Source organism: Sinocyclocheilus rhinocerous, unplaced genomic scaffold, assembly GCF_001515625.1.
Source record: "Sinocyclocheilus rhinocerous isolate Xijiao unplaced genomic scaffold, SAMN03320098_v1.1 scaffold3977, whole genome shotgun sequence".
In the NCBI taxonomy this organism is placed as follows: domain Eukaryota; kingdom Metazoa; phylum Chordata; class Actinopteri; order Cypriniformes; family Cyprinidae; genus Sinocyclocheilus; species Sinocyclocheilus rhinocerous.
In genome coordinates, this window is record NW_015645107.1 from 27,067 (window position 1) to 42,514 (window position 15,448).

The following is a 15,448-nucleotide window of genomic DNA, read 5'->3' on the forward strand; positions in this document are numbered from 1 at the left end:
CCGCTAATCACAGCGTGAGCATAAAAAGGCAGCCGGTGCAACGCATTCCAGCTTTTCGCTTCGGAGCTGAGCGATACCATCGTTCTGCTCCTACCCATATCTTTGTGTGACAACAAGTTCAACGCGCTCTAGGGAGCTTTTTGTGTTGGTGGATGGCACTTCAGCGGTGGTCGTTCCTGTGTCGAGTGGGTTGCGCACTTTAGGCTGCACTACTCCCTGTCGTGCAGCAAGCGGCCATTTCCCCTCAGCATGTAAAAGAGCATTTCCCTGAAAGAGACTATTTCTCTAAAAGAGCTTACACGGGAGCGTCTGCCTTGCTAAAACACACATACTGTATGTGGGAGATGCGGAATGGATAAAAATAACAAAAAAAATAAAAGAAGACAAACTATGTTTTATTTCCTCTTTCCATATTGTGAATAATAAATGTGTACCATTTTAATTTGCTTGTTACACAATGGAGCCTAACTTATTATAATAATTATTTGACGTAGCCTACTTTTACACTGAGAATTATTCATTGGCATCCTCACATACTAAACTGCATTTTTTGTTTAATTGTTTGCATGCTGGAGGTACGCTATTTTGTTGTGTGCAGAGTTATGTTAACATTTAAGCTAGCTGGGGAGAGAAAATGGCACTATCAAAGAGTCTTAAGAAGAACGATGACAGCGAAAATAGGGCATACAAAGAAGAATAGAAAGACGACAATGCGTTCATCCTACCTAGCTTTGTGAATGCAAAGCCAGTGTGTTTTATCTGCAATGAAGTTGTCGCTGTTTGCAAAGAATATAATATTAGGCACAGCGAATTAAAAGCATTTCAAATTAAAAGCTCTCAATTCATCTCAATATAAAACATTGCTGCAAAAAAGTTATCGTACTTTTATTTTGAAATCACTAAAGACGAAGCAATTGTGAGTAACTGTTGCTGTCATGACAGATCTATTTCAGAACCAGCCACTATCAAAATAATCTGGCTGCGGCGCGGGCCAGTTTTGACGACTGTCCTAGAGTCAGGTTTGGAGACTGGTCTTGGAATATCCTTGTGGATAACATGATCAGACTTAATCTCCTCAGGAGTTGGAGCCAACACTGGGTTGGGCTCTGAGGCTGCAGCCGACACTGGGGCGGACTCAGGGACTGGAGCCGACACTGGAGCGGGTGTGGGCTCTTTGACTGCTCTCTCTGGATCGGGCTTGCCAACAACTTCCTCTATGCTGGGCTCGGGGACTGCTCTCTCTGGAGCGGGCTTGCCAACAACTTCCTCTATGGCGGACTCGAGGACTGCTCTCTCTGGAGCGGACTTGGGAACAACTTCCTCTATGGCGGGCTCGGGAACTGCTCTCTCTGTAGCTGGCTCTGGGTCTGCTCTCTCTGGAGCGAGAGCAGGCTCTTGAACAGTTCTTTCTGCAGCAGGCTCAGGAAGCGCTCTATATGGAGTGGATTTAGAAACAGCCTCTTCTGGAGCGGACTCTGGGGACCTTCAGGAACTTCATACTTGGTGGCCAAAGTAAGGGTGGCGAGAATCTTTCGTATGGACTTGATTAGGCTGGCAAGAGATTCAGAAAAGGCCTCAGCGGCCGTGACAACAGGCTGCTTGGGAACGGCCTCCATGGCTGTGACTGGGAGAGCTGGGTGCTTTGAGATGGCCTCCGTGGCCATAACGGGCTGAATGAGAGCCACTTGAATGGCCTCCATGACCAAAACACTGAGAGCAGGCCGCTCAGGAACAGCCTCTGGAGGCACAACAGGGACAGCAGGAAACTCTGAGATGGCCTCCTTGACCATAACGGGCTGAATGAGAGCTGCTGGAATGGCCTTTGTGGCCAATACAGTGAGAGTGGGCTGTTCAGGAAGGGCCTCTGTGGACATGACTTGACTAACAGGATCATCTGTTGACTTCACATGACTTGCAGGAACAGCATCTGTAGAGGCAACTGGGGAAGCAAGCAGCTTGGAAATGGCCTGCGTGGCTGGAACAGGCAAAAGGAACGCCTCTGCCTCAGCCTCTGTGGCCATGACAGGAGAAGCAGCCAGCTTAGGAAGTGCCTCTGTGGACATGACATAACAGGCAGGAACACATTCTGTGGACAAGACAGGATTCATAAGTATGGCTTCAGTGGATATAACAGGAAGGGCATTAGACTACACAGCACGGGCCGTTCTCCTCCTCTTCCGGCGGATTGTGGCTGCGTGCTTGACCGCCTCTGTAGTATCTGTAGTTAACTCGGCCAACACAGGCGGAGAGGCAGTGATCTTGGTCATCTCAGCAGAGACAGGAATTGGCCCGGCAGATGGTGACAAATCGGGAACAGACCTTATAGACTGAGGGACAACATTTGACTTGACTGATTCTTGAATAACAGGAGTGCACTCAGTTAAATATGTGGATGACTTAGCAGACTCAGAAATGCCTGGTGCAAACTTCATTGACTGAGTGATGACTGTGGTTGACAACTTGCTCCTGGATAATGGTAGTGAAGGTGACTGATTCAGGGATGACAGAAGTTGACTCTGACTTAGAATTTACTGGAACTGACTGGATAGCGGCCAACTCGGCCATCTTGGAAATGACAGGAGCAGGGTTGACTGGCTCTGGAATGACAGGGACAGGTTTAACTGGGTCAAGAATGACTGGATCAGGCTTGACTGGCTCTGGAGTGACTGGAGTGGACTTGACTGGCGTGGACTTGACTGGGTCAAGAATGACTGGATCAGGCTTGACTGGCTCTGGAGTGACTGGAATGGGCTTGACTGGCTCCGGAGTGACTGGAGTGGGCTTGACTGGAATAGAGATATCAGCAGCGCTCGTAACTATCTCTGGGAAAGCTGAGGTTGATTCAACAGACTCAAAAATAACTGGGACTGACTTGTATGTCTGGGTAGGATGACATCAGTTGACTTGACTGTTTCAGGGGAAACATGAGCGATCTCAGTAGACACAGGGGTGACTGGGAAGGTATCAGAGTCATAAATGGATGCAGCAGACTCTAGTGCCCTCTTCTTTCTTGCCCGTTGCTTCTGAGTAGGAGTCAGAAGAGGATCTAAGTCTTGACTTGACAAGGGAAGTGGGGCAGTGTGGTCGCTGCATGCTGGCTGAGGTGATGGAGGCATTCCCCACTGGATGTGTTGACCAAGATGCCTGGAAAAGTCTAATTTTGAGGTTATCCATCTCCCAGTTAGGCACAGGATCGTCCAAGCAGGCATTGAAAATGTCCTTGAGGGTGGAATCATCATAATCAAGCCCCCTTGACATCGTCCAGAAAAACTGGATAAATGCGCCTATCTCCCAGCCCTGTTGGCGAAGGTTAGCCAGACCTTGATGGCGAGCCAGTCTCTCCCGGGAATTACCAGGTGGCTGAACAAGAGGTGACTTTCCCATTCATGTGTCCAAACATTTGACTGGTACTATATATAGAATACAGTATATACATAAACAGAATATATATATATACATAAACACATTGTTTGCAATGATCACTCAAATGTGGTGATCAAACACTTATAATGATGTGACAAAGATATGTAATGTGATGGAGGCAGGGCATTTAACAAAATGAGTCTGACATCAGTGCACTGAACAGTAAAGTTGAAGTTTATTCAACTTTAATTAAATTCCATTCAGCTTTTTTCCGTTGAAGTTTATTTCACTTTTAAACATTCATTCACGGATTTGCGCTACTGTCTTCACACACAGACTAAACTTACTATAGAAGTGTGAAGTGTGACAATTTACCTCTGTAAATAAACACTTCAATGCCCTTTGAATGTAACGTGTACGTTCCCTTGGAACTGGAATCATGGCGGAATATCATGTGAAGTCCACTTCGCAGGGCACTTACGGTCGAATAAGACAACGCTTGAATGCTGCTGCCTGAACAAGAGACCTCCTTACTAAAGTGAAAGTGTTGGCTGGTGTCACCATCTCGCGAACGCGCCGGCGGATCTCCACCAAATCCCGGGGGATCCCTTCAGCTCGAGGAGCCCTCTCGAACGCCACCCTCCACATGTCGGTAGCCCCCCGGGATTGCTAGATTGGTCGGCGCCGGACCGCAAATTTAACTGCCCGTAACTCCCGAACCCCAGGGGCTATCGACACGGGGGTGGTCTCATTCGAAAGAGGGCCTCTAGACGTACATTCGATCCACGTTCGAGAGGGTTCCTCGAGCTGAAGGGATCCCCCGAATTTGGTGCGGATCCGCCGCGCCGTTACGGAGATATGGCCGTTCAAAGTTTCAATGGTTTTCCATAGACTTAAGCTTTAAAGCATTTCATCCAGGTCGCCAGTAGCAAACAATGGAGCGCGCTCTGCAAGACAAAATAAGTAATTACACCATTTCAAGCATTTTATCTGCGTTATATGTTCTGTAAAAAAAAATTTCATATCGGCGGCATATTTGCCGATACCGATATATCGGCGACAGAGTCATATCGGCCGATAATATCGGCTAAACTATATATCGGTCGGGCTCTAGTTATAATGCAATAAAATATCGGCTAGTGGAAGCAAGTCGTTTACAGTAATAACATTATTGCAGCGTTTGACTAGAATATAACATTTACATCTCATTCACTATTACAATCAAATAAGAAATCAAGTCACGTTTCCAAAGTAATTCTATGAGAAAAAACAGCGAACACAACAAGGAAACAACATTATTACATCCATCAAATAAGACCTCAGCTGGTCTCTGATGAAAATGTACCATGTTTTTACTACAATATAGTTTAACGAAGGCATTTATAATTAAACCATAGTAGCCACAAATTTACCTTTGTCTGTGACTACATGAAATATACTTTAACATCATAAACCATAAAATGTAATATACTTTTACTGTAATAAAACCATGGTTCATTTTCATAGGTAAACACGGGTCACAAGTTAACACGGGCACATTCTCGATTTAGCCAACTGAATAAAATTCTGACTTCAATCCAAAAATCTGCGGCTGAATCAGTGAAGTCAGATAGCTCTGTGCGTACGTTACTGTCGTCACACAAAGCACCTCATTTTAGCACGCGTTCAAAACCCATGCCAAGCAGACTTTTTAATTGATTTTTCGTCCTTCAGCCGTTACGGGCGATCATACCAATAAATTGTAATCTTTACAAGAATACCAAAATGAGCAACGAGCAATGTCTGCGTTTATTAGACAGCTTACTATCACGTGTTTGTGCTTTCAGAATCTGCGAATCTGCTGCGGTCGTTCCATCACATCTGGAGCGGAGGACCTGAAACCGGAAGAAGGTCACCTGATAACACGGTCACCAGTTAATAGTAACACCGGGAGAGAAGAATTTGTTGAATAAAGTCACTATTTTTGTTCTCTTCATGCACAAAAACTATTCTCGTAGCTTCATCACATTACGGTTGAACCACTGATGTCACATGGACTATTTAATATGTTTCTGTACCTTGAACGTGATAGGACCCTTGCTGTTTATGCAGGGTCAAAAAACTCTCGGATTTATATCTCGGAAAATATCTTAATTTGTGTTCCGATGATTAACGATGGTCTTGGAATGACATGAGGGTGAGTAATTAATGGGAGAATTTTCTTTTTTGGGTGAACTATCCTTTTAAGTCTGTACCATAATTGTCAGCGTTACTTCTCTGAATGATGTTACAATGCGTTTATTTTTCTTTATGTTCTGATTGAGCTACATCTATTTCAGATGCACAAATTCTGTGACGTTTTACAGTTTCCATAGGAGTAAAATGTTATGTATATATTCATTATTAATTTAACCAACATTTAAATCATCAACTGCTTCCAAATCCATGCTGTTAATAATAAAATAATTCTTGAAACATTTGCAGTTACAAATAAAAACAATATAACAACAATTACATAAACGGTGAATTAAGCTATATGTGCACAAATACATTTTATTTATTCAGATTTCAGAATAAGCACTTTCTCATTTGTAATACATTTGTTGAGGATCTCGTCCATCTGATGTTCATCATGTTCATAAGATATTTGCTACTGTAATGAATATGATACTTATTTTTTATTTAATAGGCAGGGGAAATTCCCAACATTAAACAAATAACCTTTTACATGCAGGATATTTGCGTTGTAAGAATGTACAGGAATACTTCAGATATAAAACCACTGACTCGTTAGGTGATGTTTTCTCATTGAAATCGTACGATTTACTCTTAATTCAATATAGAATGTATGGGGATACTAGGGAATAGCAGTACCTGTTCTCTATTATAGATCAGTGGTGTAAACTTATAATAATGGATTACTACGGTCACGTGGATTTAACAGACACACGCATGTCCTCAAGACACTTCAGATTTTCTCTAATATACCGCCATAATTTACCTCAAACATCTCGTTTTCATAATCCTCGGAAGTCAAACTCAATCGAAAATAAAATTAGATTAATCAGACCTAAAGTACAAGAGAGATCTCGCTTCTGGATTGCAAAATAACGAAAATGCATCAGTGACGAATATCTTGATATTATCGCATGTAGAAACGGTTGGCAAGATACCGTTATCTTGATAATATTTATGTAGCAATAATACATTGTAAGCGTATTTCCTTAATTTCCCCAGCACCATAAGCAGAACATTTAACATTAGAGCTTATCAATACTACAGTTTATCATAATTCAGCCCCAGGCCCATTTAATACCGGGTTCAGGTATTCATTCCTACTTACAAGAGAAGCAAAGAAAGATCAGTTACAAAGCTACATGACAGTATTTCTTGCATCTGCGTTTCCTAAATACATCTTAAGTGGAAGAATAACGCAGTCATTTTAAAAACAACAATGAAGAACAAATTAAAATTAAATCTCAGTCTCTCTTAAATGTATTACAGCCTCTTCTCCAGTTTCCTGAAAAAATAACTGTTTGTAAAAAGCTTCTACTTTCCTTCATGAAAGAGTAAGCAAACTACAGGTGGTTACACATGCACTATAAGACTATTGAACATAATATGAAACTTATAAGAAAGACCAATTATATGCAAGAATACACCTTTCTGACATTGTTCTTTGGGGAGGAACTCCATCTTTGAGTTGAGCTGAATCTCACAGTTGAATCTGCTGGTTTTGAAGATGAACTTCATTCACTGTGAAATTTAGATAATGTTTCTTTGTCATGTCGCTTGTAATGACTGGTTAGGACAGATTTATCCAGATGATATTTTATTGCTTGATGTATTATTGTATCTCATTTGGTGAGGACGCAGCATCAGACCTGAAAGTGCTGATCTGAAGATGATCTACTTACAGTGATTGTTTTTTGTATGTCTGTGTAGAGAAGATAATTGAATGAAACGCATCCCACATGCAGTGCATTGATACGGTTTCTCTCCAGTGTGGATCCTCTCGTGTTTATTGAGGTCTCCTGACTGACTGAATCTCTTGTCACAGTGTGAACACTTGTAAGGTTTTTCTCCAGTGTGGATCCTCTCGTGTCTTTTCAGATGTGCTGCCTGACTGAATCTCTTGTCACATTGTGAACACTTGTAAGGTTTCTCTCCAGTGTGAATCATCTCATGCAGTTTTAAAGTGTTTGCTGAAGTAAAAGTCTTCTCACACTCAAAGCACATGTACTCTCCCACACCAGTGTGTGTTTTCTGATGTACTTTTAAACTTTGTAGACATGAAAAACTCTTTCCACACAAACAACATGAATGCGGCTTCTCATTTGTATGAATTCTCATGTGTTTCATCAGGTATAGTGCCCTCAAAAATGTTTTGCCACATTGATCACATGTGTACAGCTTCTCTGCCGTGTGGATCATCATGTGATCCTTAAGATGTGCTGATTGTGTCAAACTCTTCCCGCACTGATCACAAGTGAACGGTTTCTCTCCAGTATGAACGCGCATGTGCCTCTTAAGGTGTCCTTTTCGTGTGAAGCTCTTTCCGCACTGATCACATGTGTACGGTTTCTCGCCAGAGTGGATCCTCTCGTGTCTTTTCAGGTGTCCTGAATAAATGAATCTCTTGTCACAGTGTGAACACTTGTACGGTTTCTCTCCAGTATGAACTCTCATGTGAACATTAAGACTATGTTTGCTTGTCAAACTCTTTCCACACTGAGTGCAGGTGAGAGATGTCTTGGCTCTTCTTTTCTTTAAATCTTTCTGTTTGGTTTGAGAGCAACTCCAAGGTTTTTCTCTTGTTTTTATATGATGTTTCTCCTCAACGTCACTCAATTCTTCATTCTCCTCATTTCCTTGTAGCGTTACACCTGATAAAACAATTCAATATATGCAATCTGAATTTAATAATAATATTTATTTTGTGGTTACACTGCCCGTGGGGAGCTCTGACACAGAAAAGCACTATAGATATGTAAGAGAAAGCCGTAAAATGTTCTTGAATGGATGCCTAATCTGTCTGCTGCACTAGAGCAAGCTCTTTAGAGTGAAGGAAAACTGTTAAAGCATATATGGCGCATAATGTGATTAAAATCACACTTAACATAATTACTGCTGTGGGGATTCGGATTGGATTATTATGAGCAAACAAATGTAAAAGTTTAATCTGAACGCACTTCATAATCTGACATCTTTTTTTTTTTTTTACAGAAATTCTGAACTGCATGAACTCGTGCATGAACATTCATCAAACACGTAAGGTGCAAATTCTGGGTCTGGTCCTAATCCTAATGCTTAAGATTTAACAATTACCTTACAATATATATTTATACATATTTTCCTATATTTCAAGACTGCAATTTGGAAAAACCTTAAGGCTAATGCTGCTGAAATGGAGGTCAAGGGGACCATGAAGAGGCGACTCCAACTGGCAGATCATACCGTTTTTCAGGAGGCAGGCACACTGTGAATTTAAAAGTCCCATCTCTTTAACCCTGCATACACATGACACTAGTGCTGGGCGGTATACCGGTTCATACCGAATACCGGTGTTTATTTTTGTTATGACCGCCCACTCTAAAGCGATACTAAACTGCAGTGGAAACGCGAACCGAGCCGTGCCATGCCATACTGAGCCGTGCCGAGCCGAGTCATACCACGCAGTGGAATAGCGCCATAAGATCAGATCTGACGAATTTGTGTCCGTGAGACTGCGTAAAAAAAGTTATTATATTATAATAATATACTATTATTCCGAACATCCCGTACTTTCAATTATTCGTTCACTAGGGACCATGGTTACATAAGTAACCTGAGACGTTCCCTTTCATGGGAACTTCGAACTGCGTCCGCTAGGGGTCGCTATGGGGAATGGTATACCCACGCCACCATGCTGAGGGGAGCGCATGCCAGAACCATGGCGAGCACTAAGTACCAACTCTACCATATTGCTATGGGAGTCGCCCCTGGGACTGGTTCACTCATGTCCTCTTCACTCTCCTCTTTAACAAACACCATCTTCACAGCAGCAGATCTCAGTTCAGATGATACTCCTCCAGATATTCCTGCTTACTAGAAAACTTAGTCACGACTGTGAGGATGAGAATCACAGGTATTTACTGACCTGATTCAAAAATGGTATTTTTCTATTTAGAAGGTGCATTTCTAACAGTTTGTATTAAACCAGCATGAAGACAAAACAACAGAGCTCATGGAGAAACGAAGCTTCTTCCTCTGGGGTTTAATGGTGTTTGGTGAACAATCGTATGTGTTTTAGCGCCACCCGCTGGACTGGAGTGTGAAGCATCAAGAAAACAATATGCAAAATTACTTAGTGCGTGTACAAGGTGCGCTGTGTTTTCCTTTAAAAAAGCCGATCAGCACAAATAAATGAAAATAACTTATAAAAATTATAGACTCACATGGTATTTGATCAGCATCAACAGTTTCACACAACATTGCAGCATGTAAATTAAGATCAATGAAAACACATGATAATGATCAGATGTAGCCTAATTAAAAAATAATAATAATAAAAGAAAAATCTAAATCAGAGTATTGGACAGGTTTAGCATGAAACACAACATCGTTAGGTTACATGTCCATCTAAATATCTGGGACTTAAGACATAACCGACTGTGTTTACAAGGATATTTTGATAAAGGATATTTTTGTGTGTATTTGTCCTTTCAAATTCAAAAAGACACACCCACACAGCAATTGTTTTCTGGCCCAGCTCCGGTCCACACAACCAGTTTTCCCTTGTCCCACAAAGAAGGACGGCCCTGGAGTGGCCCTAATCTGATTTAAAGACAGGGGCCATGTTACGTCCCAGGTCTAGGGTCTAGGAGAATAACATAAATAAAGATCTTTACACTGGGGTGTTGTGATCTTTCGTTCTTTATTTATTTATTTTTTTATTTTTCCAAGTCAAGTTTAATGGCAATAAAATAGCACACAAAAATAGGAAGCAAGTGAACTTCAGGGTTGGGCCAAGGACAAAATAATAAACAAAAAATTAAAACTACTGTTTCCCAAATAATCTTAATACCCTAGAAAGAAAAAAAGTTCAAACAAAAATTCAGGGTCTGAACTAACTCCCTGGCTAACCGAAAAACAGGAGAAAATGAATAGATTACAGAAAGAAATGACACCCAACCCCTACCCGCTTGTTAAGTCTGACGTCACGTGTCACCGCTTCCGTGTCCAAAAGTTAAATTAGGGCGGGCCATCTGTGAGAACGACAGAGAGAGAGAGAGAGAGCAAGAAAGAGAGAGAGAGATGCATAGACACCACATACATCTCAACGTAACAGGCCACACATGGGCCATAACTGGGCCAGGTCTCAGCCAGTTAATAACTTATAACTGGCCCTGAAGTGGGCCAGAGCAGGTTTCATTATTGGTACAGATTCTCAGCCATAAGCAAACCACATCAACACCAGCCTTTAACCAGAAACCCCAAAACTAAGCCATACCCCAGCCTAATCTTGTCCGAATCGTGTGTATAAATAAGTCACGAGAAAATGTAAATCTGAAAATGACTTTATTTAACAGTCATACACAAATACACAATTGTTTATATTAGAACAAAAGTATTAGCATGTGAACACTTTCTACATTTAAAGCTGCAGTCCGTAAGTTTTGCCTCTTTGTCGCCATCTCTGTTTGAAAACCTGCAATTGCAGCTATTTGCGAAAATATGTTCCTTGTGTGGGTTGTGCACCGGCACGGCTCCAGCGTGGATGAATCTAAGGGTGTGTTCACACTTGTCATGTTTGGTTCGATTAAAATTAACTTTGGCAAGAAATTACAAACAATAATATTAATTAAATTCAACAACTATTAAGAACTGAGTTACAATTAATCAAACTTGCTCCTTAAAAATTAGCCATTCAAATTCAGTTGATGCAAATAGCAAATTTAAACAAAAAAATGTTTTTCATCAGAGCACTATGTTAATGAATACTACTTAATTACTCATTTCGATCTCGATTTTAATTTAGTGGGTTGGGTTTTAGATGTTTTAAGTGACAGAACTCGAGTGAGAGTCAATGGTACTTTCTCAGCCCCCTTGACAACATCTACAGCGGGGGTCACCAAACCTGGAGGGCCGGTGTCCTGTAGAGTTTAACTCTGACCCCAATCAAACACACCAGCTAATCAAGCTCTTGCTTGGTATTCTTGAAACTTCAAGGCAGGCGTGTTGAGGCACGTTGGAGCTAAACTCTGCAGGACAGTGGCCCTCCAGGACCGAGTTTGGTGACCCCTGATCTACAGGAACTCCTCAAGGCTGTGTTTTGTCTCCATTATTAGGCTATATATGTCATATACAGATGGTTGTATAAGTAATAAATTAAGATCATTCAGATAGGACATTGATGGAATTGTTCTGTAAGTTGTTCTGTAAGTTTTCTATTAGCTGCTGTTTTGGAAATCTCGGTGTGAAACATAAAAATGCATGAAATAGAATAGTTACTCTTAGTGGGAAGATCATAGGTAAAGAACAAAGAAGTTTGTCACTTTTGTTCAACAGAAATATATTAAGTCTGGCTCGATCTGTGCTCTTGGACAGTGACCATGTTTTTGTATCCAGAGTTCTCCATGCTGCCTTCAGGTTCCTGTTATAGACTAGGCTACGAAAGATGAAAAGTAACCGATATAAATGTGTTTGTCCCCTGCGCAATTCGGTTGTTAAATGGTTCTAACAGAATTTTTTAGGGAAATGTACTTTATGTGTGTTAAACAGTTCTCATAAAGGTTATAAAGCTCTTATACATTTTTTGAAAATAACAAATTTATATAATAAAATATAGGTAGAAGGTATTTTTTTTTTTTTTTTTTTTTTGTTTTTTTTTGTTTTGTTTGTTTGTTTGTTTGTTTGTTTTTTTAAGGAATGTTTTGTATGGGTCTGTTGAATTTCTGTTTCACTGCATCCAAATTGGCCACAAGGGATCTCAATAAACCTTGACCTTGACCTAAACAGTACAGAAATGACACCTTAAAATTTCGCCTAAACTATATAAAGTGTTTCATATTTGTTTAAATATGAGAAATACCGTGAACTGCTGAACTCTCCTCAGAAGACTCTACTGTTGGTTATTATTGTCGCTTTGTCGCTGAGTGTTTGAATAAAGATCTGGCTCCACCTGTTGGACGCTCCTCAGAACTTTTTTTTTTTTTTTTACTTCTATTTTTCATTTACTGTTCTTTATTGTTGCTACATTTTATTTGCACAAACATAGTACCACATCTCGGGCAGATTGTGCTTGTTAAAATTGAAATATAGAACTTCTAAACACTTTATTTTCCCTGTAATGAGTAATGAACAATTTCAGATCTATTCATGAATGTGAATATAGATAAATAATGAAGTTTGACACAAGAAAATGTTAAATATTGTTCAGTTTCTGTAGCCTACATAAAAAAAATTAAAAACCGCCCAATCTGGCAACACTGAGTGCAAGTGCAAGTCTGCAGCCAGACCCTTCTCGTTAATAAAAAATGAAAAACATGGGTATCTCAGGAAGAATGTACAACTGGGTATTAGACTTTTTATTTGACCGGACAATTCAGATTAGAGTGGGAACATCATACTCTAGGGTTTATGCAGTTGAAAATGGGACTCCACAAGGAAGTGTATGTAGTCCCCTTCTATTTAATATAATGATCAATGATATATTTAATGAGGTGGAAAAAGGAATGAGGAAGTCAATATATGCAGATGATGGTGCACTTTGGAAAAGAGGTAGAAATATAACTTATACTGTTAAGAAAGTTCAGCAGGCAGTAAATAAAGTTGAAGAGTGGGCAAAGAAGTGTGGCTTTCGAATATCTGTAGAGAAAACACAGGTAATATGTTTCACAAAGAAGAGAAATGTTCACATTAAGTTATCTCTTTATGGAAAACAATTGGAGCAGGTATCAGTGGTAAGGTTTCTTGGAGTGTGGTTAGATGAGAAAATGAACTTTAATATACATGTAAAAAAATCATTGACTAAATGTAAGAAAACACTGAATGTTATGAGATGTTTAGCGGGTAGTGAATGGGGGGCTAGCCGTAGTTCTCTCAGAAACATATATCTGGCAGTTATTAGGTCGGCAATTGATTATGGATGTATGGCATACGGATCAGCAAGCCAGCATGTACTGGGAAAAAATTGACAAGGTGCAGACACAAGCTTTGAGAATATGCTGCGGAGCATTTAGAACATCACCCAAAGCTGCACTGCAGGTAGAAATGGGTGAAATGCCATTAGAAGAACGACGTATGCAATTAAAAAGGGTTTACTGGGTATCTTTAAAAGGCCACAATAGTAAACATCCAACTAAGGTGATTTTTGAAGAATGCTGGGACCATGAGAGAACAAATATTGCAAAAAAAGGCCTCTAACACTAGCTTGCTCTATTCTTTTTCTATTCTATCTGTTTTCGTTTTATTTATTATATTATTTAAAAAAAAACCTTGCTACATGTACTGCGTTAAGCTAACTGAGACTTGTTATAGCACTTGCGTATCATTGCTCTTTTGTTGATTTTGATTGCTTCCATTGTCCTCATTTGTAAGTCGCTTTGGATAAAAGCGTCTGCTAAATGACTAAATGTAAATGTAAAAAGCATTGTTTGGATAGCAGAAGAAATGGCACAGACAATGGATTTAGTAAATAGGAAATATAGTGATGCAGTGCCTATATTATTTAAAATGCCTGCAATAGACCTGTATCTACTAGAAGTGGAAAAATCAAATAGTGGTGCAATTAATGAAGTAAATCATTATATTGAACGGTTATACTATGACAATGTACAGATTTATACAGATGGATCAAAAGATCCAGAATCTAATAAGACAGGAATAGCAATACCCTTACGAAAAAGAAGTTTATTCAAGTGTGCTATTAGTATACTTCTTTTAAACTAAAAATAGGAAAGTATACTTTTAGTCTACTTTTTATGTACTTCTCAGAAATATACTTAACATGACATTTAAGTATACTTGACTTATACTAAATGTATTTTAGCTATACTTGTGCTCCTAGAATGCGTGTTTTCATTGTTATACTGTAGGGGGCGCTAGTACACATCTTCTGTACAGAATTTCCAAAAAACACAAGTGAAGAAGAAACCGAAACAACAGATGCTTCCGCATGTAATCAAACACTTACTAAAATAAACTTGAAGTATACTACTTTTTGGTAAGGGTAGTCATACCACAACCAGAAGTAATTATTGCAAAAAGAACACCAGACTACTTATCTGTATTTACTAAATTACTACAGAGTTGATTGCTATTGTTTTAGCTTTACATTGGTTGGAAGACACACAGACTACGAAAGCAGTTTTATGCTCAGATTCACAGAAGTATTCAGTCGGGACCAGGGGCGCCTGCAGGATTTCTTCCGAGGGTACGCACAGAGTTTTTTTTTTTTTTTTTTAGTGAGAGCAGAACGAATGTGACACATGTTTTAAAATCAACAAAATGGTAAAATACATATATCTAGAGCATGCTCACAGATGAAAACAACAGAGAACAAAACAGCGTTGGATGAAGTGGATCAGAGCCCTGCACGGGCCTCAAATATAGGCCCGTCTTTTTTCCCCTTCTCCCAAAAAAGCTTATACTACTGTTTCAGCTATTCAAATAGTTCAGTTTTGTATGTAATGGAAAAGTGATTTTATTTATATATAAATGTATAAAGTTGTTTATAAAGTTAATTTAGAAAAACGTTTGGAGCATTTTTTTTTTCTTTCGTTAAATGTAAGTTTTTTTTGTTTTTTTTAAGTAAGGACCAAGCGGCCGGCCAGCGGCAGACAGTGAGCTGATCATAGCCTATGTTTGATCAATTGAGCCTTCTCAAATCATCACGACTTGCCTAAAATAAAATCTATAGATATAAAACAGTTCAAGCATATCACAATGTTAGCTTAAATGTTTAACCTAGATAAATGTGCGCTGTGCTGTTAGACGCATATCCAAGCGTTTGTGCGGAGACTGGAAGCTGAAGCGCGCTCGGCAGCACATGGAGGCGCCAGCGCCATCACTTGCATTTCTTTCTAACAGTGGAAACAACTTAAAATACGCAGTCATTTTTGCT

General features: G+C 39.9%; 1 protein-coding gene across 1 annotated transcript; it reads right to left on the reverse strand.

The window, feature by feature from the left end:
- Positions 1-7,133: 7,133 nt before the first annotated feature.
- LOC107705822 (zinc finger protein 239-like) lies at positions 7,134-9,154 on the reverse strand. Its single transcript, XM_016509301.1, has 3 exons — positions 9,127-9,154; positions 7,686-8,228; positions 7,134-7,601 (listed from the first exon to the last, which is right to left on the reverse strand). Exons 1-3 carry the CDS (start codon positions 9,152-9,154, stop codon positions 7,252-7,254), a joined length of 921 nt encoding a protein of 306 aa, XP_016364787.1. The 3' UTR covers positions 7,134-7,251.
- Positions 9,155-15,448: the final 6,294 nt, after the last annotated feature.

Bases quoted from the DNA above. Each gene is read 5' to 3' on its own strand.
- LOC107705822 (XM_016509301.1), bottom strand. From the start codon at position 9,154: ATGGTCCCTAGTGAACGAATAATTGAAA. The intron at 8,229-9,126 runs GTACGGGATGTT...TTGTTTTATCAG, and splicing joins TAGTGAACGAATAATTGAAA to GTGTAACGCTACAAGGAAAT. The intron at 7,602-7,685 runs ATACAAATGAGA...ATCAGAAAACAC, and splicing joins GATGAAACACATGAGAATTC to ACACTGGTGTGGGAGAGTAC.